Raw genomic sequence first — 25,602 nt, 5'->3', positions numbered from 1 at the left:
GAGGCTCCGAGGACTGAATGGAGTTTAATTGGTGCAAGTCCTGTTTAACTCCTATCACAACAGGTTAGGCGGGATAGACGGGATGCTTCAGGGAGGAGTAGCCGATCCTGGAGTGTGTCTTGTGTCGGTTCAAGTAGAAGATAAATTCCTTCTCTTTGGGGCGTGGACCCGCCCTACATCCTCTAGGCGCAGCACACAACTTTGACCTCGGATTGCTCCGGCTGCTTGTCCTCATGTCCTGTGTCATAGAAACATAGAAGATAGGAGCAGGAGTAGGCCATTCGGCCCCTCGAGCCTGCTCCGCCATTCAATGCGATCATGGCTGGTCATCCAAATTCAGTAGCCGGTCCCTGCTGTCTTCCCATACCCCTTGATCCCTCTAGCCTTAAGAAATATATCCAAATCCTTCTTGAATATATTTAATGTATTGGCCTCTACTACCTTCTGTGGTAGAGAATTCCACAGGTTCACCACTCTCTGGGTGAAGAAATTCCTCCTCATCTCTGTCCTAAATGGCCTACCCCTTATCCTTAGACTGTGACCCCTGGTTCTGGACTCCCCGACCATCGGAAACATCCTTCCTGCATCTAGTCTGTCCAGTCCTGTCAGAATTTTATAAGTTTCAATGAGATCCCCTCTCATTCTTCTAAACTCCAGCGAGTACAAGCCCAATCGACCCAATCTCTCCTCATACGTCATTCCTGCCATCCCAGGTATCAGCCTGGTGAATCTTTGCTGAACTCCTTCCATGGCAAGAACATCCTTCCTCAGATAAGGCGACCAAAACTGCACACAACACTCAAGATGTGGTCTCACCAAGGCCCTGTACAACTGCAGCAAGACATCCTTGTTCCTGTACTCAAACCCTCTCGCTACGAAGGCCAACATACAATTTGCCTTCTTAACCGCCTGCTGCACCTGCATGCTTACCTTCAGCGACTGGTGCACAAGGGCACCCGGGTCTCGTTTAACTTTCCCTTCTCCCAATCTATTGCCATTCAGATAATAATCTGCCTTCCTGTTTTTGACACCAAAGTGGATAACCTCACATTTATCCACGTTATATTGCATCTGCCATGCTTTTGCCCAATCAGCCAACCTGTCGAAATCATCCTGGAGTTTCTTAGCATCCTCCTCACAGCACACACGCCCACCCAGCTTTGTCTCATCTGCAAATTTGGAGATATTACATCTAGTTCCCTTGTCTAGATCATCTTATATATATAAAAGGATATGTCTCTCTGTCTGTCTCTCTGTCTGTCTCTCAGTCTCACTGTCCGGCTATACAATCAAAAGTTATAGAGCGTACCTACACATATGTTATATCAAAAGAAAGCTCATCATTAGGGGACTCTTGTAGGCGTATTTACTTTTTGGTTGGACAAAAATTGTGCCGACGGTATCCAAAAACCGTTCAAAATTCCGCTCATTATCCGCTCATTTGCATTGAGTGGGGGCGGGTTCATTGTGTGTGCGGGCGGGCCATCCTACAGTTGAGTGACGTGATGATTGACTAATCCTACAGTTCAGCGACCTGACGGTTGACCAATCGGTGTGTGTGTGGGCAGGCCTTATCGTTCTGAACTGAGGTGAGTGGCCGCCATCTTGATTCCAAACTGTTCATTTCTTTTTCCCACTTTCTGCGTGTTTCTTTTCAAATCTACATTTCCAGCAAAAAAAAATTGCTTTTATTAAATTGTTTTTAAAAAAAAGCTAATTCATTTGTAAATATTTTCTATAACCTGATTCTTTTTCCTACCTTTCCCTGTTTTTGTAAGGCCTCAAAGCCTGGCCCTCTCCTGCCCAGCCACGCCCGAGCTAGGTAATTGTCCCACGGCTTGTGGCAAGCTCCTCTCCCCCCTCACCCAGTCTCCCCCGTCACGTTAACCGGGGCAACGGCGTCGGCCGTGAGGGACACGGGACAGGCACAGGGTGCACGCGCAACAGCCGACACACAGAAGCCCGAGGCATAAAGCGCGGAAAGCCAGCAAGTGAGATGCGGCGTCTCTCTCTCTCTCTCTCTTCCCCGCTCGGCAGTCTTGAAGCTGGCTTACGCGGGAGAGCAGGGCTCGGGAGAGCGGGCGGGACTCGGGAGAGCGGAGGGCAGGGCTCGGGGGAGAGCGGGTCTCGGGCTGACCGGGGCGCTGCGCTCGGCTGGGCCATGTCAGTGCGTAGGGCAGCACGGAGCTCCGCGGAGCCATCGCTGGCAGAGGGGAAAGGGTCTGCTGGCTCCCCCCAACTCCCTTTCTCCCCTCCCTTCTCCCCACCCCACACCCCCCTCCCCCTCCCCACACACAGCCCCCTCCCCTTCCCCCCTCCTCCCCTCCCCCCTCCTCCCCTTGCCCCCCTCCTCCCCTTCCCCTTCCCCCCTTCCCCCTCTCCCCTACCCCCCTCTCCCCTACCCCCCTCTCCCCTACCCCCCTCTCCCCTACCCCCCTCTCCTTCCCCCTCCCCTTCCCCCTCCCCTTCCCCCTCTCCCCTTCCCCCCTCTCCCCTCCCCCACTTCCCCCTCCCCCCCCCCACTCGCCCATCGCCCCCCCTTCCCCTCTCTCCCCCTCCCCCCCCATCGCCCTCCCTTCCCCTTCCCCCACTCCCCCCTCCCCTCCCCACTAGTCACTGCCTGCCACTCGGAAAAAGACCCGTTCATTCCAACTCTTTGATTTCTGTCTGCCAACCAGTTCTCCATCCAAGTCAATGCCTTGCCCCCAATCCCATGTGCCTTAACTTTACACGCTAATCTCTTATGTGGGACCTTATCGAAAGCCTTCTGAAAGTCCAAATACACCACATCCACTGGTTCTCCCTTATCTATTTTACCATTTACATCCTCAAAAAATTCCAGTAGATTAGTCAAGCACGATTTACCTTTTGTAAATCCATGTTGACTTTGTCCGATCCTGTCACTGTTTTCCAAGTGCTCTGCTATTACATCTTTTATAATGGACTCTAGCATTTTCCCCGCTACCAATGTCAGGCTTACCGGTCTGTAATTCCCCGTTTTCTCTCTACCACCTTTTTTGAATAGTGGGATAACATTAGCTACCCTCCAATCCATGGGTACTGTTCCAGATTCCATCGAATGTTGGAAGATGATCAGCAATGCATCTACTATTTCTAGGGCCACTTCCTTAAGTACCCTAGGATGTAGATTATCAGGCCCTGGGGATTTATCGGCCTTCAATCCATCAATTTCCCTAACAATACTGATTTCTTTCAGTTCCTCCCTCTCATTAGACCCTATGTTCCCCGACATCTCTGGAAGGTTATTTGTGTCCTCCTTTGTGAACCAAAGTATGTATTTAATTGGTTTGCCATTTCTTTGTTCCCCATTATAAATTCCCCTGATTCTGACTGCAACGGACCTACACTTGACTTCACCAATCTTTTTCTCTTCACATATCTATAAAAGCTTTTACAGTCAGTTTTTATGTTCCCTGCAAGCTTACTCTCATATTCCATTTTCTCTTTCTTAATTAATCCCTTTGTCCTCCTTTGTTGAATCCTAAACTGCTCCCAATCCTCAGGTTTACTGCTTTTCTGGCCAATTCATATGTCCTTTCCTTGGATCTTATGCTATCCCTAATTTCCCTTGTTAGCCACGGTTGAGTCACCTTTTTTGTTTTATTTTTATGCCAAACTGGGATGAACGAATTCTGTAGTTCATCCATGCGGTCTTTGAATGTTTGCCATTGCCTATCCACCGTCAACCCTTTGAGTGACATTCCCCAATCAATCCTACCCAACTCGCGCCTCAGACCATCGTAGTTTCCTTTATTTAAATTTAGGACCCTAGTCTCTGAGTCAACTACTTCATTCTCCATCTTAATGAAGAATTCGATCATATTATGATCGCTCCGACCCAAGGGGCCTCGTACAACAAGATTACTAATTAATCCTTTCTTGTTACATAATACCCGGTCTAAGATGGCCTGATCTCTGGTTGGTTCCTCGACATATTGGTCCAGGAAACCATCCCGTAAACACTCCAGGAATTCCTCCTCCACAGTATTGTTACTAATTTGGTTAGCCCAATCTATATGTAGATTAAAGTCACCCATGATGACTGCTGTGCCCTTAATGCACGCTTCTCTAATTTCCCTTTTAATGTCATCCTCAACCTCCGCATTACTGTTTGGAGGTATATATATCACTCCCACTAACATTTTCTGCCCCTTGGTATTTCTCAGTTCTACCCATACAGATTCCACATTATCAGAGCTAATATCCTTCCTTACAATTGTGTTAATCCCTTCTTATCCAGCAATGCTACCACACCTCCCTTTCCTTTTTGCCTATCTTTCCTGAATATTGAATACCCCTGGATGTTGAGTTCCCAGCCTGTTTTTTTAACGCTCTTAGACCTATTAGAATTATTATTTACTGTGGCCATGTTTGATTTAAACCATTGATTTCTCGGACTGCCTCTTTTGTTTTTCTCCTTATCTTTTGCTTTTATCCTTGTTTCCCTTTCCTCTGTCCCCCTGCTCAGGTTCCCAACCCCCTGCCATTTTAGTTTAAACCCTCCCCCAGAGCACTAGCAAACACTCCCCCTAGGACATCAGTCCCAGCCCTGCCCAGGTGCAAACTGTCCGGTTTGAACTTGTCCCACCTTCCCCAGAACCGGTTCCAATGTCCCAGGAATTTCAATCCCTCCCCCTTGCACCATTCCTCTAGCCACGTATTCATCTGAAATATCCTTCTATTTCTACTCTGACTAGCACGTGGCACTGGTAGCAATCCTGAGATTACTACCTTTGAGGTCCTATTTTTTTAATTTACCTCCTAACTCCCTATATTCAGCTTTTAGGACCTCATCCCACTTTTTACCTATATCTTTGGTACCTATATGCACCACGACAACTGGCTGTTCACCCTCCCCTTCCAAGATGTTCTGCAGCCGCTCTGAGTCCGCTGGGAGCTTGTCCTGTTTGGAGTGAAGAGCACAGTCTGGGTCTCCACTCCTGGTTCCTGTGCTGTCCATAGGTGGGGCGAGTGTGAGGATTGCTGATGCAGGGGCTCCTCATTCGGGACACTAAACTAAAGCATCACTTTGGATTGTCCTGTTGATCAAATTTCATTCGGATGGAGCGGCCTCCTTCTCCAGGAATGTGTGTCTCCAGAGTAATGGGGAGGTTGCTGGTGATTAGTGTGACTGTCCTCTGCTCTTGGCTGAGGAGAAGGCGGCCAGCATTTGTCCCACCCACTCACTCATAAACCTGGTGTGTTCTGAGGGCGATGAGGAGGGTCTCCTGTAGAAATGCCGCTTCCACCTGTCCTGTTATGACGATGAATTTAGTTTTGGCTGATTGTGTGTTGGAGTCGATTGAGATTTATGGATATCAGGATGTCATTTTTTTTTAATAAAGTTAGTTTCTCTCCTCCTCTGGGTTGTACTTAAGAACATAAGAAATAAGTGCAGGAATAGGCCATACGGCCCCTCGAGCCTGCTCCGCCATTCAATAAGATAATGGCTGATCATCGACCTCAACAGCACTTTCTCGCCCGATCTCCATATCCATTGATTCCCCTAGAGTCCACAAATCTATCTAACTCAACCTTGAATATACTCAAAAACTCAGCATTCACAGCCCTATGGGGCAGAGAAGTCCAAAGATTCACAACCTTCTGAGTGAAGAAATTGCTCCACATCTCGGTCTTGATTGGCCTATCCCTTATCCTGAGACTAGGCCCCCCTAGTTCTAGACACTCCAGCCAGAGGAAACATCCTCTCAGCATCTACCCTGTGAATCCCCTTCAGAACCTTGTATGTTTCAATGAGATCACCTCTCATTCTTCTAAACTCCAGAGAGTATAGGCCCATTCTACACAATCTCTCATCATAGGACAGCCCTCTACTCCCAGGAATGAATCTGGTTTACCTTCGTTGTAACGCCTCCAAGGCAAGTTTATCCTTCTTTTGAGAAGGAGACCAAAACTGTGCACAGTACTCCAGGTGTGGTCTCACCAAGGGCCTGTACAATTGTAGCAAGACTTCCTTACTCTTATACTCCAACCCCCTTGCAATAAAGGCCAACATGCCATTTGCCTTCCTTATTGCTTGCTCTACCTGCATGCTAGCTTTCTGTGTTTCTTGCACGAGGACAACCAAATCTCTCTGAACACCAACATTTGAAAGTTTCTCACCATTTAAAAAATATTCTGTTTTTCTATTCTTTCTAACAAAGTGGATAATGTAATGTCCGTGTGTAATTGAGACACGGACTGCAGAAGTTGGTTATAACAGGTGTTTACTGAATGGAGACAAAACTGGAACTACTATACAAAGTTACTGCACAGGCTTATATACAGGGGTGGTCACTACTGGTACTGCAGTATACAGGGGCTGCAGAATATAGTTCCTTCTTCAAAGTACATACACTACAATTCCTCCCCTTTTAGCTAAACAGTACATAACATTCGATTAATAATTAAATAACATATTTACAATTACAGTTGCTATATACATTAGCTGAAGTTAATCAATTATAAATTCAGTCTTTGAGGAGGCTTCCTGATTCTGTCCGGATAACACCTCTTTGGGGTATCAGGTTCTTCTGGCAAAGTTGATTCGGGATCAACGTCGTTGTTTGGTTCGTCTGCTTCCAATATCACCGATTCTGAGGTAGATGCAATTGGTACTTCAGTTTCATCACCAGGTGTATAGGATCGTGGTGTAGATTTGACGTTTTCCAGTGACTCTAGAATCTGGTCAGCATGGCATCTTACAATGCTCTCTCCAACATCCACGGTATACATTAGAGGTCCTTGCCGTGTGCAGATCGTTCCTGGCTGCCATTTCTCTGTGCGGTAGTCCCGGGCCAAAACTGGTTGACCTATCTTGAAACTCCTGGTTGGCCTTTCATTCATATTCTGAAACTGCCTGTTCTCCACATCTCTTCTGATGTTTGGCTTAACCAAATCCAAGCGGCATCTTAGTCTTCGATTGAAGAACATTATGGCTGGAGTTTGGTTGGTAACCGCATGTGTCGCATTCCGGTAGGCAAACAAGAAGTTATCCACCTTGTGTTGTAGGGGTATGTCTTCATTACACAGTGCCTTGATAGCCTTCTTGAATGTTTGAACGAACCTCTCAGCCAATCCATTGGTGGCTGGATGATATGGGGCGGATGTGTAATGCTTAACACCATTGTTCTTTAAGAACCTCCGGAACTCTTCAGACACAAACTGTGGTCCATTGTCGGAGCAAATCTGTTCAGGCAGCCCATTTCTGGCGAATATGGTTCGTAAGACTGTGATAGTTTTTTCTGTGGTGGTTGAGGACATTTTTATTACCTCTGGCCACTTTGAATGTGCATCCACCGCAATTAAAAACATCGAGTCCATAAATGGACCAGCAAAATCAATGTGTACCCTTTGCCATGGGGATGAGGGCCACTCCCATGGATGTAGAGGGGCTTGTGGTGGGGCGTTTTGGACCTTCTGGCATCCTGTACAGCTCTTGGTCATCTCTTCGATTTCTCTATCGATTCCTGGCCACCACACAAACGCTCTGGCTAAGTTCTTCATTTTTACCCCTCCCAGATGACCCTTATGAAGCTCATTGAGCACTCCATCCTTCAATTTGGGTGTAATTACTACTCTGGATCCACACATCAAGGTTCCTCGGCACACTGACAGCTGTTCTCTTCTCGGCGAGAATGCTGGCAACAGTGGTTCGCTATGTGCTGGCCATCCCTTCACCATTAAATCATAGACCCTGGAGAGTGTCGGGTCATTTCGTGTTTCCTTTTCTATGTTTGCATTCGTCACAGGTAGACATTCGACTATGGTCGAGTGGAATATCTCCACAGGATCCACTGCAGGTGCTTCTTCCACCGTCGGCAACGGTAGGCGAGACAATCCATCAGCATTCCCATGCTGTTTAGTTCCTTTGTACTCAATGTCATATTGGTGTGCCGTAGGGAGACGCATCACACGCCAGTCTTAGCGGTAGTGATGGGTTGTAGTGAGCCAATACTTCTCTTGAGGTGATCAGGCCTTTACTACTCCGAATACCAGTCGATTATACTGGTAAAGACCTTTGTGAGTGTTTATCGTGAGATATTTCCAAGAGGATTCTTCAACCTCCATCTGCAAATATGCTTGCGCTAGGTCAATTTTTGTAAAACGTTTCCCTCCAGATAGTGAGGCGAAAATATCTTCTATCCTCGGAAGAGGATACTGTACTGTGTGAAGGACTGGGTTCACAGTCACCTTGAAGTCCCCACAGATGCTCCTCAGACTTATTGTTCAACGTTTTCTTCATGACAGGAACGATGGGTGTCGCCCACTCGCTCCAGTCTACCTTAGATAACACGCCTGCATTCTCCAGATTCTCCAGCTCTGCCTTGACGGCTGGGCGAATTGCATACGGTACCGGTCTTGCTTTGAAAAACTTGGGAATTGCATTCTCTTCTATTTTTATCGAGGCGGTTACGCCTTTAAGAGTTCCCAGTCCTTGTTGAAATACCTCTTTAGCATTAGCTAAGATTTTTGACAATCGTCCAGGTGACATCGTCATCCTTTTTACCAGCCACAGTCAGTGCCTGAATGGAGTGCCAGTCTAAACTTATCTTTCTGATCCATTCACGTCCCAATAATGGTGGTCCACCATCTTGCAGTATGTACAGATACAATTTCTGTATTTCCTTGCCGTTGTATTCGACAGGCACCCTTATTTTCCCTCTGGGGTATACTTTCTGCCCCTTATATGTCTTCAAGACAATGGATGTGTCTTTCAAGGGTATGTGTGAGAATAGCCGCTCGTAGTCTCATCGATTCATGACGGTCAGAACTGATCCTGTATCCAATTCCATTTTGACTTGGGACCCTGCTATCGTGAGGGTGACCCTCTTTTGCGATTACGTTGTGTAGTTTGAGACAGCTTAGTCTCTTGTTCCCGGATTCACTATCGCTCTTCTGGTCTTCGGAACTACTGTCCGTCATCTTTTGTACTTTCCTGTACTGTTCCTTAGTAGTCTTTTTGTTGTCGTTAGTCTTCTTCCCGGACCTGCAAACTCGTGCAATGTGTCCCATCTTTCCGCATTGCCTGCATGTTTTGTCCTTGGACCAGCAGTCCTTCTGGTCATGGGTTGTTCTGCCGCAGCGATAACATTTTTCAAATCCCCGTGTCATTTCATGGGTGCCGTATTCCTGTGGCTTTTGCTGTATTTCCGCAGCTCCCCTTGCTGCGGCTTCGTACGATACTGCCACGCTGAAAGCCTTATGTAGCGTCAGCTCTTTCTCCGAGAGTAACCTCTTCTGGGTTCCTTCACTCAGGAGTCCACAGACAAATTTGTCCCGTAGGGTATCTGCCAGTCCTGCTCCGAACTGGCAGTGCTTTGATAGCTTGCGTAGTTCCGTAAGGTAATCAGCATTGCTCTCATCTTTATGCTGATTTCTCTTGTGGAATTTAAATCTTTCTGCTATCAGCAGCGGTGTAGGATTTAGGTGTTCCTGTAGGATATCAACAATTTCGTTAAAACTCTTCGCCATCGGTTTGACTGGAGTGATCAGGTTCCGCAATAGGCCGTACGTTCTTGCGCCCATTAAGTTTAGCAGTACCGATGCCTTTTTCTCATCGGCTACTTCATTTGCCTTGCAATATACTTCGACTCTTTCCACATACGTGGTCCAGTCTTCTATTGCATTATCGAAGGCAGTGATATTGCCAGTCTTCGGCATCTTGGAGATCTAAGATGGCGCCTCCCGCGCTTTGCCTTCTTCCCCGATTGAACAAAATGGCGCCTCCCGCGCTTTGCCTTCTTCCCCGCTGGATTAAGATGGTGCCTCCTGTGCTTTCTGCCTTTTCCGCTGCTGCCAGCGCTGTTGCTGCCGTTTTTATGCCTTGATGGCGACGCCCTATGGTCTTCGTGCGCTTCCCCCCGCGCTGCTGCCAACGCCGCTCTCCGCGGTCCCCGTGGCAAACTGCAGCTCCTCGCGGCTTTCTGCGCTTCTAATTTCTTTTTCTTTTATTTTAATTACTGTTCCCGTCATCAGAGCAGACCCTATGGGACACTTCCCTCCCTCTTCTCGGGTCTGTACGCTGCCCGGCTTCGAAGCACCGGCCGCGCCCTGTGTGCTCCACCCTCTCTCCTCTTCCCAACAACGCTGCTCGGCCCCGTTGAAAAGCCACCCGATCGAGCTCTAGCCCGCCGCAGCCCAGGAAGGATCAGTGTACTACCTGCCACCAGCCCGATTAGCTGGAACACCATAGACTGGATAACCAAGCCCAGCTCTCGACAGCCTCTCCTGCAAATCTTCGAATTCGATGAATCAGAGGGCGGTTGCCCACGGTCGACGCCCGTTTCTTCTGTTTGTTTTTTTTTCTTTTTGGATTTCTTCCTTCTGGCTTCGACCTCTAATAACTTCGCTTCAGGGATGGATCCCCGTGAGGTGGTGCAGAACTGTAGGTAAGTTCGGATCTGTTCGTCGCCAATGTAATGTCCGTGTGTAATTGAGACACGGACTGCAGAAGTTGGTTATAACAGGTGTTTATTGAATGGAGACAAAACTGGAACTACTATACAAAGTTACTACACAGGCTTATATACAGGGGTGGTCACTACTGGTACTGCAGTATACAGGGGCTGCAGAATATAGTTCCTTCTTCAAGGTACATACACTACAGATAACCTCACATTTCCTGACATTATACTCATCTGCCACCTTACTGCCCACTCACTTAGTCTATCTATATCATTTTGCAGACTCTGTGTTCTCCTCACAGCTCACTGTCTCACCAGCTTTGTATCATCAGCAAACTTGGATACATTGCACTCGGTCCCTTCACCTAGGTCATTAATGTAGATTGTAAATAGCTGAGGTCCTAACAGTGATCCTTGCAGCACCCCACTAGTTGCAGTCGGCCAACCTGAAAAAGATCCGTTTATCCCTACTCTCTGTTTTCTGTACGTTAACCAATCCTCTATCCATGCTGCTATATTACCCCAAACCCCATGAGCCCTAATCTTGTGTAATAACCTTTTATACGGCATCTTATCGAATGCCTTTTGGAAATCCAAATATAGAGTTATGCAGCACAGAAAGAGGCCCTTCGGCCCATCGTGTCCGCGTCGGCCATCAAGCCCTGTATTCTAATCCCATTTTCCAGCACTTGGTCCGTAGCCTTGTATGCTGTGGCGTTTCAAGTGCTCATCTAAATGCTTCTTGAATGTTGTGAGGGTTCCTGCCTCTACCACCCTTTCAGGCAGTGAGTTCCAGATTCCAACCACCCTCTGGGTGAAAAAGTTTTTCCTCAAATCCCCTCTAAACCTCCTGCCCCTTACCTTGAAACTATGCCCCCTGGTTATTGACCCCTCTACTAAGGGGAAAAGTTCCTTTCTATCTACCCTTTCTATGCCCCTCATAATTTTGTACACCTCAATCAGGTCCACAAAGAGCAGTGAGAGTGGGTAGCAAGGACCTAAGCAAAGTGAAGCACTAAGCTTGTAAACATTTGTACAAACAGTTGCTCACTGGCGATCCAATGTCAGTGATTTCTTCCACTTTTTCCAATGACTTACACCCCTCCATGTTGCCCCAAGGAGCTAATGCCTTTAGGGGGGCTGTTCTATGTGAGCTGAATGCCCTCTGGTACCTCACGCGGAAATCTACATGGTGTAGGCAGGCTGTTCAACGACAGGGGCATCACACATCACAGCCGACTTAGAATTGGACTTCATCCAATGCCTACACCCACACACGCGCGCGTACTTCCAACAGTGGTTGCTGGACAGTGAACAGCAGCAGCAGGACCCCGGCCAACTTACCATTTTCTTCTTCCTACCCTGCGAGTGCGGAGGCCAATTGTGGTGACCCTACTACCAGACTTGACCAACTCAGCACAGATCAGGGATTGAATTCTGGACGTTCCTGGAGTGCACTCAGGTCCTCAGTGCTTTCACCAACTAAGACTTCAGGAAAAGCCAGGCTGGTGATGTTGTGTCAGTAAACAGCAGGTTGCCCTCTCAACTCTTCTTCAACCCTAGAAGGGGCGTACCTGTGGGGCTAACTGCCAGCTGAGGAATACTTCCAGCTTCTCTGTGAATAAAGACAGCTCTTTGTCCAGTGGTGTCTATGCATGCATTCAATCCCAATGCTGATGAAGAAAACCGGAAAGACTCATTCTGTAGGCAATTGACACCATTAGTCACAGTCCGACTGGAGTAAATCTACTCATCAGATAATGGGCATTTTTATAGTGTTCTTCAGCCGCTGGCTCCCTCAACTGACTAACACAATGTGATCTGCTATATTTCTCTTTGTATCGGTGGCATTGGTGACACGTTTACCACAGCATCTTATGGAACAATGTACCCAGGGTCACTCAAGAGTTGTTTCCTTTGAAGGCCATCAACAGCAGTGCACACAGAAAAAAAGCTAGGTGACTTAATCATCAGAATGCACCTGATACTACATCCACTGGTTCCCCTTTATCTACCCTGCTAGTTACATCCTCAAAAAACACTAGTGAATTTGTCAAACACGATTTCCCTTTCATAAAAGCATGTTGGCTCTGCCTAATCATGTTATGATTCTCTAACTGCCCTGATACTACTTCCTTACAATCTGCTTTTATATTTCTTGCTGGTTTTCTCTCATTCTATTTTTTCCCTTTTTATCAATTTTTTGCTGGTTTCTGAAACTTTCCCAATCCTCAGGCTTACTATTATTCTTTGCAATATTATAAGCTTCTTCTTTCAAACTAATGCTATCCTTAACTTCTTTAGTTAGCCATGGTTGGATCACTTTTCCCGTGGAGTTTTTGTTTCTCAATGGAATGTATTTTTGTTGAGAATTATGAAATATTTCTTTAAATGCTAGCCACTGCTTATCTACTGTCATACCTTTGAATCTATTTTTCCAATCTACCTTAACCAACTCACCCTCATACTTATGTAATTGGATTTATTTAAGTTTAAGACTCTAGTTTCAGACTTAGGCAAGTCACTCTCAAAATTAATGTGAAATTCTATCATATTATGATCACTCTGCCCCAGAGGATCCTTTACTATGAGATTGCTAATTAACCCTGACTCAATACATAATACAAGATCTAAAATAGCCTGTTCCCTGGTTGGTTCCATGAAATATTGTTCTAGGAAACTGTCCCAATGCATTCCATGAACTCGTCCTCCAGACTATCTTTTGCCAATTTGATTTGTCCAGTCTATATGAAGATTAAAGTTTCCCAAGATCATGCAATTACCTTTGTTGCATGCTCCTACTATTTCTTGATTAATATTCTGTCCAATGGTATAACAACTGATGGGCCTATATACTACTCCTACCAGTGTTTTCTGCCCCTTGTTATTCCTCATCTCCACCCATACTGATTCTACTTTCTGATCTTTCGAGCTGAGATCCTTTCTCACTTCCCCTCTGCAGCAGTTCCCATTCTTTTGCCCTTTTCCCTTCCCTTCTCTCTTTTCTTCCAGTGTCTGTACCTTTCCCCCTCTTCCGTTTGGAAGCTCCGCCGTAGCCTCTGGCGCCGATTCCTTGTGTGTTTCTGAAGGTCCCTGGGTCACTCTGCAGCCGCTGAGAACAGCAGGGGACCGGGGGGCCGCACAGTTCCTGGTCGGATCGCAGTGGGCAGCAGAGGTCAGAGCGATCCCAGGAGCGTAAACCTCCGGGTCAGAGCAGATTCCAATAACAGAACCTGGAGCCCTTTAAAAACACCGCAGTTCCCGGGAATCCCCCGAATGGCCACTTTAAAAAGGGAAAGTGTTTGAATAAATCACAGCAACAAACTAAACCGCTCACTGTGTTATTGTAACTTTCCCCCAGCTCCAGCCTCTCTGACTTTGGATCTGAACACAGTGAATCATATTCTCATCGTGTCTGAGGACCGGACCAGCGTGAGACTGCGTGACAAACCGCAGGAGCACCCTGACACCCCGGAGAGGTTTGATTTCACTCTCTACGTCCTGGGATTGGAGGGATTCACAGCAGGGAGACACTACTGGGAGGTGGAGGTGGGGGACAAGACATGGTGGGAGATGGGAGTGGCCCAAGAGTCTGTCGACAGGAAAGGGACAACCACCCCGTGCCCTGAGCTCGGATACTGGATGGTGGTGCTGCTACCTGGAACTGGCTATTTTGCCCGCACCAACCCCTCTGGGAGCTTCTTCACCCCGAGTGGGGATCCCCGGAAGATCGGGGTGTTCCTAGACTATGAGGGTGGACAGGTGTCATTTTACAATGCGGACAACATGTCCCATCTCTACACCTTCACACACACTTTCACCGAGAGACTCTTTCCCATCTTCTGTCCGGGACCGAATGACCGCTGGATAAACTTTGCCCCGCTGACAATCTGCGGGGTGAAAGGTCACTAACAGCTCCATCCCATAATTTCACACCGCCTACCTGCCTCCTGCCAGCTGCAAACTGATGGGCGTCGGTCTCAGTCACAGGTGGTGCGATGGTCCCAATGTCACCTGAGGTCAGGGCGGGCACAACCGAGTGACAATGGGGGGAATTTTAACCCCCAAAAAACAGGTGGGTTAGAGTCAGGTGGGAAGTGAAAGTGTTAAAAATCTGAATATCGACCAGAACCCGCCTCCAACCCGCCCACTTCCGGTTTAAACCGAGGTGGAACGGGGCCAGGCATCCAATCCGCTCCCAGGAGGCGGATCGACCAGTTAAATATTATAATGAGGCTCACATACCTCAGGTTTAACATCCATTTTAAATGTAACTTCAGCTGGTTGGGTTTTGCAGGCTTCGTGAAACCAGCCAGCTAATGGAAGGCGAGGACTGCTGGATCCAGGAGGTAAGCACCTTTACATTTACCTCCTGGATCCAGCGTCCCTGCCTCACCCACTCCCCGCGATCGGACAACCACCGAGGCCTCCAATCCCCACTCCCAGGCCTCCGATCCCCATTCCCAGGCCTCCGATCCCCCCTCCCCAGGCCTCCGATCCCCCTCTCCCCAGGCCTCCGATCCCCCTCTCCCCAGGCCTCCGATCCCCCCCTCCAGGCCTCCGGCCCCCCGATTTGCTCCTCTAGCCCCCGATCTGCTGCACCGGACACTGCTTCTCCTCTGGCCCCCGATCGTTCCAGACCCCCCACCACCTGCTCTTCCAGCCTCCGATCTGCTACTCCAGCCCCCCATCATTACCGACTACCCCCCCCCAGTCCCCGAATGTCGCTAACCCCCCTCCCTCCCCACCCCGATCTGCTCCTCTGGACCCTCATCTGTTGCTCCTACCCCGATCGTTCCTTACACCCCCAGCACAGCCCCTCCAGCCCCCGATCTTTAGAATAGAGATAAAGAGGACAATGACCTCATGAGGCTGGGAGGGGGCTGTCAGTGGTAGCCTCTCCCTTGTACTTGGACAATGGGATGGGTAAAAATGATTGACACCAGGTATCCACCAGCCTATCGCTATAAGGTATAAAAACAGGCGATCAAGAGAGGAAAACAGGCAGTTAGGGGCGAAGGCTGCCCTGAGGTGGCTACAGCCTAACACCTTGGTCAAGCTTATCCTCGGAGGTGGATCAATGCTAGTTGACAGCCTCACACCTCCAACAGCTCGAGGGACGACCCAACGGAAGTGACCGCTGCAGCAGACTGCAGGAAGCCACCCAATCCGAGACCACCGTACTGCCTCACCATCCGTCCGATCGTTTCGGTCCAATTCCAGGGCCGTAGATCACCCTCATCTGTCACGGGTTGTATGTCTATCTATTTCAGTCACATGTAGTAGTATCTGATTATGTTTAAACTGTAACTCTCTAATATAAAGCCTTACAACTCCGAAGACCCTTTAGTTAATCTGTGTGTGACCTGTGATCCAAAGCTTACAGTGGTGTCAGAAGTAGCATCACAGAGTTGGGAGTTGTAATGTTCCGGTTTGGGGACCGGAGGGACTTGGTCGCTCGTGATCGTCGCTTAAGACTGGGTAGGGAACTCCCTGAAAGAGGGGAGAGAGAGAGAGAGAGAGAGTGAGTTAAAGGTAAAACCAGAAATACAATGGCATTGGCATATCACCGGGAACAGTTGATAGATAGCCTGAAGGAGGTGAAGTGCAGGAGAGAGAGGGGGAGATAGAGAGGGAAAGAAATCTGGCTAACCAATCTGAAAACTCAGCAAAGGAAGGTAAAAAACAGGGATTTGGAGAGACAGGAAAACCTGCTAAGACGACTATTTAAAAGGGAAAAAAAGAGAAACTTAAAAGTTTCACCGACTCGGAAGCTATCAGCATCTGTGCCGAGACAAATAAAACGCAAGACTTACTGAGTGAAAGGAACCTTAAAGGATGCTGGAATTTCAGTTTGTGTGAAAGTATGTGTTAAAGTGGGGAAGTTTTCCTGACTATGAATATTTAAGAAGTTACAGTATTCCTTTTGTCTGAAAATCTGTCTTTAAAAGAATGTGTCTGTTATGTTTGCTTTAGCTCCACTCACTTCTCTGTGCTAAAAGCCGTTTAACCCTTTGTAGTCTTGTCTTGGATTTTGGAAGTTTTAAGAATGTGCGAATAAGATTGTGCACCCAGAATTGAAAAAAAACTTTGAACTACAATTTACGTTAAGCTGGTGTGGAAAAACTGAGAAAAACAAAACGTTTGTTTAACAAAAGATTAAGTTTCAGTCTAAGATTTAACCTTGGAGTTGCGGTTGCTAGCATGAATTTTCCAAGGCAGTTTGATTTGTTTCGTTTAAATGTGAAAACCAAACTGTCTTTTTCGATCGGGAATTTTTTTTTAAATTTACGTGAAGTGATGCAATTGCTTGCGTCTGACAATATTTGCTCCGCCTTCTTATAAACCTGCAAAGGAGTTAACCCTTTCCGCTGGTAGCTGTTTTTTTTTAAGTTGGTTTACCAAACAACTTTGATCTATGTTCTCTATCTGTAATATTGCATTGGACAGTAAAGTTCCTCCAGAGCAAATGAATGAGATATGAATAATAATTAATGGGATGCCCCACTGAAGATGTAAGATTGAAACAGGAAAATTACACTACCAAACGAGAATTTTCCTAACTTTCTAGTGAAAGTCAGGAAAGTGCAGTTACGAATATGTAAATTGATAGCTTTCTCTTGGAGACATTTGTCTCCTTGCCTATGTACCTTTTTAAGAAAACTGAATTTGATAGTCTGGCCACTACTCGAGACATCAGGACCGTGTGGTGGAAGATGAGCAAAGATCTCCAGACAATCTTTTGATAAGATCACCTGAAAGCCTGAGAATGGCTTGTATCGGACGGCACATGTGGCACGATACTGAGATACCAGTATGAGTGTGCAAATGTGATTTGTTACGTATGAAGCAATTACCATCCAGAAATGCATGGTAAATCTGCACTGAAGAACGGGTCTCAGACATGCTCAGTTACTTGACAACAGCAAGACATGAAATGGTTAATGTTGCTCAGGAGAGTGAGACAACTTTTAAAGCATTGACACATACTCCATCGAGAAACTATCTAATTAATGAAACAATCAGAATAGAGTTAAACACACTGGTACATGTTAGAGGGATTGAAATCGTAGTTGAAGTGGAGAGTTACATGGAATCTGGATTGGGACAATTGAGGGCTAAGGAGAAATTATATTTAACAAGAATTATCCACAAGATGGATACGAGTAAAATATCTGGGGAATCTTTTAAGTCCATGATTTGTGGATTCGATGTTAAACTGTAGTGTCGTTTGAAGTGATTGTAAGACTGAATTATAACTGTGACTGTAATAATTGTGCTTTGTAGGTAACAGAGCGTGGGAAAAGCTAGTACGAATCCAGTATGAGGTGGTTTTGGTGGTGCGTCCTGTGTCACTACTACCGCAACTACCATGTTTTTGGGTCTAACAGGACCTGTCCCATCAACCAACATGTTTTACTCAATATCGAAACCTATGCTCAAGTGAAACTGACAGTAAATGAGACACTTAAGTATGAGCTGCACAATTATGTGGCACAATTTGGATCCACCATTCCCTTGTTGTCTGAGGGCTTCAGTGAGCTCGTGAAGCGACTGAACTCCTCCCTAAAACAAGACAACTTGAGAATAGATATTGAAATTGACCGCATAGGGGATGATTCACCCTGGTGGGATATTGGGCTTAATATATCAGCATACCCTTAGGTTTGTATTATTTCACACGCTCTGGTAGTTCTCCAACTTGTAATCAGACTGTATTTGATATATGTAACCCATATAGTAAGACTTTGATGCATAAGCCAATTGTGTACGCATGCCTATGACTAACAAACACTAACAAATTATTGAGCACAGCGAAAGACAAGATCCGAAGCAAAGTAGAGGAGGCCCCAAGCAGGTACGGTCAGGAAAGGTAGAAGAAACAGAGGATACTCCAGGCAGGGCAGAATCGGAACACCGGACCAGGGAACTGAATTTGAGAAAGGGGTCAGAGGTTGCTCCTACCCCTCAAAGGAATGGATTGCAAGGAAGGGGGAAATCTTAATTTTCGAGTCTCCCTACAAATTAACACCCAAGTTGAGAGAGCAATAAGAACTAGCTAGATGAGTCAGGAGCCGATTGTGAGAAGTCAATAAGGATATTTCCATCTCAAGGTAGGGAGAGGCAAGAAATCGTGGATTGAAAGAAATAATAGTCTGTTACGGGTTCCCTAGATCAGCAGTTTGCCTAAGTTGATGACACAGAAGGATTCCAGTCGTGTCAGAAAAGGAGTTGTACAGAGAGCTGAATTAGGAGGTTAGAACACAAAAACAGGCTTTCGAGTGGGCATAACTAGGCCTGATAAGGGATGCAGCAAGGAGCAGTAGGAAAAAAAATAAGCTGTCTCTGAGAGGGCAACAAGATCTTTAGAACAGAGATAACACAGAAACATAGAAGATAGGAGCAGGAGTAGGCCATTCGGCCCCCCGAGCCTGTTCCGCCATTTAATGAGATCATGGCTGATCATCCAAATTCAGTGCCTTGTCCCTGCTTTCTTCCCATATCCCTTGATCCCTTTAGCCTTAAGAAATATATCTAACTCCTTCCTGAATACAGTATATTGAATTAATTGTTCTCAACTGCCTTCTGTGGTAGAGAATTCCACAGGTTCACCACTCTCTGGGTGAAGAAATTCCTCCTCATCTCAGTCCTAAATGGTTTACCCCTTATCCTTAGACTGCAACCCCTGGTTCTGGACTCCCCGGCCATCGGGAACATCCTTCCTGCATCTAATCTGTCTAGTCCTGTTAGAATTTTATAAGTTTCAATGAGATCCCCTCTCATTCTTCTAAACTCTAGCAAATACAAGCCCAATCGACCCAATCTCTCTTCATACGTCATTCCTGCCATTTCAAGTACCAGTCTGGTGAATCTTCGCTGCACTCCCTACATGGCAAGAACATCCTTCCTCAGATAAGGTGACCAAAACTGCACACAATACTCAAGGTGTGGTCTCACCAAGGCCCTGTACAACTGCAGCAAGACATCCTTGCGCCTGTACTCGAATCTTCTCGCTATGAAGGCCAACATACCATTTGCCTTCTTAACCGCCTGCTGCACCTGCATGCTTACCTTCAGCGACTGGTGCACAAGGACACCCAGGTCTCGTTACACTTCCCCATTTTCCTATCTATTGCAGTTCAGATAATAATCTGCCTTCCTGTTTTTGCCACCAAAGTGGATAACCTCGCATTTATCCACATTATACTGCATCTGCCATGCATCTGCTCAATCACCCAACCTGTCCAAATCATACTGGAGTTTCTCGGCATCCTCCTCACAGCACACACGCCCTCCCAGCTTTGTGTCGTCTGCAAACTTGGAGATATTCTATCTAGTTCCCTCGTCTAGATCATTAATATATATTGTGAATAACTGGGGTCCTAGCACCGATCCCTGCGGTACCCCACTAGTCACTGCCTGCCACTCGGAAAAAGACACGTTTATTCCAACTCTTTGCTTCCTGTCTGCCAACCAGTTCTCTATCCAAATCAGTACCTTACCCCCAATCCCATGTGCTTTATCTTTGCACGCTAATCTCTTATGCGTGACCTTATCAAAAGCCTTCTGAAAGTCCAAATACACCACATCCACTGGTTCTCCCTTATCCTACCAGTTACAGCCTCAAAAAATTCCAGTAGATTAGTCAAGCATGATTTACCTTTTGTAAATCCATGTTGACTTTGTCTGATCCGGTCACTGTTTTCCAAGTGCTCTGCTACTACATCTTTTATAATGGACTCGAGCATTTTCCCCACTGCCATTGTAAGGCTAACCAGTCTATAATTCCCCATTTTCTCTCTACCACCTTTTTTAAATAGTGGGGCTACATTAACTACCCTGTAATCCATGGGAACTGTTCCAGAGTCTATAGAATTTTGGAAGATGACCAGCAATGCATCTACTATTTCTCAGGCCACTTCCTTAAGTATCCTAGCATGTAGATTATCAGGCCCTGGGGTTTTATCGGCCTTCAATCCCGTCAATTTCCCTAACACCATTTCCATACAAATACTTATTTCAGTTCCTCCCTCTCATTAGACCCTATGTTCCCCGACATCTCTGGGAGGACAATGACCTCACGAGGCTGTCAGTGGTAGCCTCTCCCTTGTATTTAGACAATGGGATGGGTAAAAATGATTGACACCAGCTGTCCACCAGCCTATCGAAATAAGGTATAAAAACAGGCGACCGAGAGGAAAACAGGCAGTTAGGGGCGAAGGCTTCCCTGAGGTGGCTACGGCCTAACACCTTGGTCAAGTTTAGCCTCTGAGGTGGATCAATACTAGCTGACAGCCTAACACATCTAACAGCTCGAGGGATGGCCCAACGGAAGTGACTGCTGCCACAGACTGCAGGAATCCACCCAATCCAAGACCACCATACTGCCTTACCGTACGTCTGGTGATTTAGTTCTGTTCCAGGGCTGTACATTGCCCTCATCTGTTCTGGGCTGTATCTCTACTGTTTCCAAATCAATCACATGTAGTAGTATCTGATTATGCTTAAACTGTAGCTCTCTAATAAAAAGCCTTACAACACCTAAGACCCTTTGGATAATCTGTGTGTGTCCTGTGATCCAAATCTTACAGTACCCTATGGGCTGGATTTTGTCAATGGGGAGCTTTTGGAGGCGGGACTCCCACTTTTTGGGTTGTAGTCCCGCCTCCATCGACTTGTGGCCAACCCACGCTATTTCCCCTTGATTGACCTTGTTAAGCCTGCCCAGCGAGCTCAGCAGGCCAATTAAGGGACACCTGGTTACTGGTGACGTCAGCGATTGACATTTCATCTGTCAAGGGCTTTTGACGGATGAAAAATCAGCGTTTGACAGCTCTGTGAAGCTGTCAAACACTGACAATCTGTCATCTAACTTGAGTCCTTCTACTCACTCAGTTAGAGAGCTCTCCAGACCAGAAAGCAGAGGCTGCAGCTTTAGACAGTTCAGCGGCCATTCTGCTTTCTGTGCTGGTGAACTGAGGGACTCCCAAGAACTGAAGGGAGGAAGCCTGCAGGAGAAAGTAAAGGTAAGTAAAACTTATTAAAACACATTACACTTACCTCACACACTTACCTCTGCACACATGCACCCATCACTCACCTGCACAACGGACATCTCGACCCCTCCAACCCCGTCAGACTGACAGTCCGTCTTGCTAACTTGGCATGGTTTGGAGTCGTCGGGAAGCCCACACTTCAGGGCTAAAAATAGGGATTAGCCTGTTAACTACCTGTTAACAGGCAGTTAATTGGCACTCATCCCCTTCCCGCCTCGGGGAGGTGGCTCCCAACACAGGTCGGATACCCGCCTGCTGGGACATTGGCACGGAAGCGGGTTGGGGCGAAATCAGTTCCTGCCCCCCAATTCTGCAATTTTCCCACCACTCCTGCCTCCAAGGGGCTTGGAAATTCGAGCCCTATGTCTCTATTGATAAAGCCAAAGATCCCATATATTTTTTTCAACAGCCTTCTCAACCTGTCCTGCCACATTCAAAATTTTATATGCAAACACACCCAGGTCTTCCTGTTCTTGCAGCCCCTTTTAAATTGTAGCATTTAGTTTGTATTGCCTCTCCTTAATCTTCCTACCATAATTTATCACTTCACACTTCTCTGCATTAAATTTCATCTGCCATTTCACCAGTCTTTCTAAGTCCTGCTAAAGTCTGTTACTATCCTTCCCACTGTTTTTGACATTTCTAAACTTTGTACCATCAGCAAACATTTTAATTATGCCCTTTATACCCAAGTCCAGGTCATTAAGATATATCAAAAGGAGCAGTGATCCTACTACCGACCCCTGGGGAAACACTACTGTATACTTCCCTCCATTCTGCAAAACCAATCGTTCACCACTACTCTCTGCTTTCTGTCCCTTCGCCAGATTTGTATCCACACCGCCACTGTCCCTTAAATCCCTTGGGCTTCAATTTTGATAACAAGCCTTTAAAATGGTACTTTATCAAACACCTTTTAAAAGTCCATATACACAGCATCAAGAACACTACCTTCATCAATCCTTTCCATTATTTCATGAAAGAACTAAACCAAGTTAGTCAAAAATAATTTGCCTTCAACAAATTCGTGCTGACTTTCCTTTATTAGCCCACACATTTCCAAGTGCCAATTAACTTTGTCCCTGATTATAGCCTCTATCAATTTCCCCACCACTGACATTAGGCTGACATGCCTGTAATTGCAAGTTATCCCTCTCCCCTATTTTGAACAGGGTTGCAACATCTGCATTCCTCCAGTCCTCTGGCAACATCCTAATAGTTAAGGAGGATTGGAAGATTGTGGCCAGAGCCTCTGCAACCCTTACTTCCCTCGGTAACCTAGGATGCATCCCATCCAGACTGGGTGACTTTTCCACTGTGAGTACTGCCAACCTTTTTGAGTACCTCTTTTTCTATTTTCTATTATTCAATATTGCTACTACCTCCTCCTTTACTGCTACATTGGCAGCATTGTCTTCTCTAGTGAAGGCTAATGCAAAGTACTCATTTAGTACTGAAGTGGGGCATCGGCGACCTTCAGGAATTAAGGGGTTAACAATGCAGCTTGCACACTAGAAATGGTCGAGACAGAGACTGGCGGAGATAGCTCAGATATGCTGACCGTGAAGGCATTATTACAGGGCCTTGTGATAATGGAGGGACATGCTACCACCATTAACCACTTAATTGACCGAGAAAACGAGGATGCCACCAATGGGGTGAAGCGAAACACTTGTCATGCATATGGGGGATGGATGATAGGACAAGTTCGACATAACCTGGACCAGATGCAGACAGGCAGGGTCCCCACCACCTCCAAGTTCCCCTCCAAATCACACACCATCCTGATGTGGAAGTATATCAGCCATTCCTTCATCGTCGCTGGGTCAAAATCCTGGAATTCACTCCCTAACAGCACTGTGGGAGCACCTTCACCACATGGACTGCCGCGGTTCAAGTAACAAGCTCACCCTCACCTTCTCAAGAGCAATTAGAGATGGCAATAAATTCTGGGAATAAATAATAAAATAAACATGCTCCCACTGTGGAGTAGCATTCTCAGAGTCTCGGCTCACAGTGTAGTGGATAAGGTACGGGAGGGCGCCAGGCGCCTGTGCTCAGTACCCCAGCAAGGAGTCACTGGCTTCAGCGTGATTTGAACTGCGGAGGTAGTGGGAAACAGACGGAGTTTATAAGATGACAGCACATCATTGTGTACAATTCTGGGCACCACACTTTAGGAAGGATGTCGAGGCCCTGGAGAGGATGCAGAGGAGGCTTACCAGGATGATACCAGGGATGAGGGACTTCAGTTATGTGGAGAGACTGGAGAAGCTGGGATCGCTCTCCTTAGAGCAGAGATGGTTCTGGAGGCATTCGAAATTAAACGGGATTTCGATAGGACAAGTCGGGAGAAACTATTTCCTCCGGCAAGTGGGTCGGTAACTGGAGGTCACAGATTTAAAATAATTGGCAAAAGAACTAGCGGGGAAATGAGGAGACATTTCTTCACAGAGGGTTGTTCAGGTCTGGATCGCACTACCTGAAAGTGCGGTGGAATCAGATTCCACAGTAACTTTCAAAGGCAATTGGACATGTACCTGAAGAGGACTAATTTGCAGGGTTATGGGGAAAAAGCTGTGTTGTGGGACTAAACTGGACAGCTCTTTCAAAGAGCCGGCACAGGCACGACGGGCCGAATGGCCTCCTTCTGTGCTGTAAGATTGGATGAGGATTATGAAATGACTTGTATCGGTCCAGAGTGTTCCCGTCCCTTGTGCCGGAGCTCGTTTCCTGGGCCTGCCCCGATTCCAAGCCTTACCTTTTCCTTGCGTGATGGTCTCGCAGGATTTCAGTTGTTTGGGCCCCACAGCCGTTGTCCTGATTCGCCTCCGTCGCCTCCGCTTCTGAAAAACTAAAAGCCCACAACAGACAGGTGAAGGAAACCCACAGTCCCACCGGTCGAGCTTGAATAGCCCCACGTTTACACCAGCTCAAGGTTTTTGAAGTTATCAAAACTGTATGTCAGTCACTGTGTCTGTCACGAAGGTGGGGTGGGGGGGAATTAACCCTCTCACTCAGACACGGCGCAGGCCCTCCCGCTACTTACCGGCGCTCGGCTCCGTCTCGCCCGGTTTCTCCCGCGGGTACGACGTGAAGCAGAGCACGTGGAGCTCAGGGAACTTCTGCTGGGAATAATGCTTCCAGGCCGCCACTAGGGAGGGCGGAGCGAGGTTGATCTTATTCAGCACCAGGATAATGCTCCTCTTCATCTCCCACCTTACCTAGTGGTAAAGTGCCGGGGAAAAGTGAATCACCTGCGGAGAGGGGAAGGAACTGGCTCAAGAAAGAAATCAGTCAGTGTAGGTGTACCAGGTGTTTTGATTTCTTTTTGGGTTCAATAAAGACTCATTTCTGAAAGAGAATGTTGTTTAATCTAAAGTCTTGTTCAAGACTTTCTACAGCTTTTTACAGAACACACTATGCTGTGATGCATCTAGAATGAAACTGAAAGTAAAACTCCTCTGGACTGCTTGTCTCTCACATGACCTCTGCTGGTCAGGCACAAGTAATCAAAAACACAGACAAATATGCTGTAAGGCATAAGTAATCAAACACAGACAAATATCATCACTATTTGCTGATATCATTACATCTCCCTTTCTTAAAACAAAAGTATTTTACTTTTAACTAACAACATTTAATGAACTTACATTATCATTATCATGATCAAGGTTTTTTACCCTTGCTTTGTGTGTTCACATGAAATATGTCAATACACTAGAACTTGAAGAAAGAATAAGATAACATTACTTCCTTCTTTAACAATAGTCCTTAAATTTGCTCAATGAGTCTCTCAGGAGGCTTCACGTGTCTTGAGGATTTTCTGATTGATTGGTTCTCAGCTGTGTGATCAGGTTGTTCACCAGTATCAGTCTCTTGACCTGCTGTGGCTGGTTCCATGAGAAGATCTGGATGATTTCTTCTCAGAACAGCACCCTCATCTGTCTGAATGGTGTATGATCTTGGTTGAACTTCACTCAGGACAGTTCCCTTCTGAGTCCATGTGTTTGTTTTGTCTTTCAACCTTACTTGGTCACCAGTGTGGAGTTCAGGTAGGTTTTGTGTTCCTCTGTCATAGTAGTACTTTTGCTTTTCTTTCTGTTGCTCTTTGAACT

General features: G+C 46.6%; 1 protein-coding gene across 3 annotated transcripts in view; it reads left to right on the top strand.

Moving 5' to 3' along the window:
• LOC147095897 (nuclear factor 7, brain-like) overlaps nt 1-25,602 on the top strand; it is an 85,466-nt gene that overhangs the window by 38,108 nt on the left and 21,756 nt on the right. For 2 of the 3 annotated variants that reach the window (XM_085974892.1, XM_085974891.1), the window contains one exon: nt 13,789-20,968. In XM_085974892.1, the coding sequence (XP_085831018.1) occupies nt 13,789-14,339 (551 nt within the window). In that variant the 3' untranslated portion in view covers nt 14,340-20,968. Of the gene's footprint in view, nt 1-13,788; nt 20,969-25,602 lie in introns of those variants that run through there. The other variant, XR_015074835.1, reaches the window with a different exon arrangement.

This window comes from Somniosus microcephalus, unplaced genomic scaffold, assembly GCF_052327205.1.
Source record: "Somniosus microcephalus isolate GS21.2 unplaced genomic scaffold, FLI_Smic_1.0 unresolved_chr1, whole genome shotgun sequence".
NCBI classification, from domain to species: Eukaryota; Metazoa; Chordata; class Chondrichthyes; order Squaliformes; family Somniosidae; genus Somniosus; species Somniosus microcephalus.
This window is presented reverse-complemented; position numbering and strand designations above follow the sequence as displayed.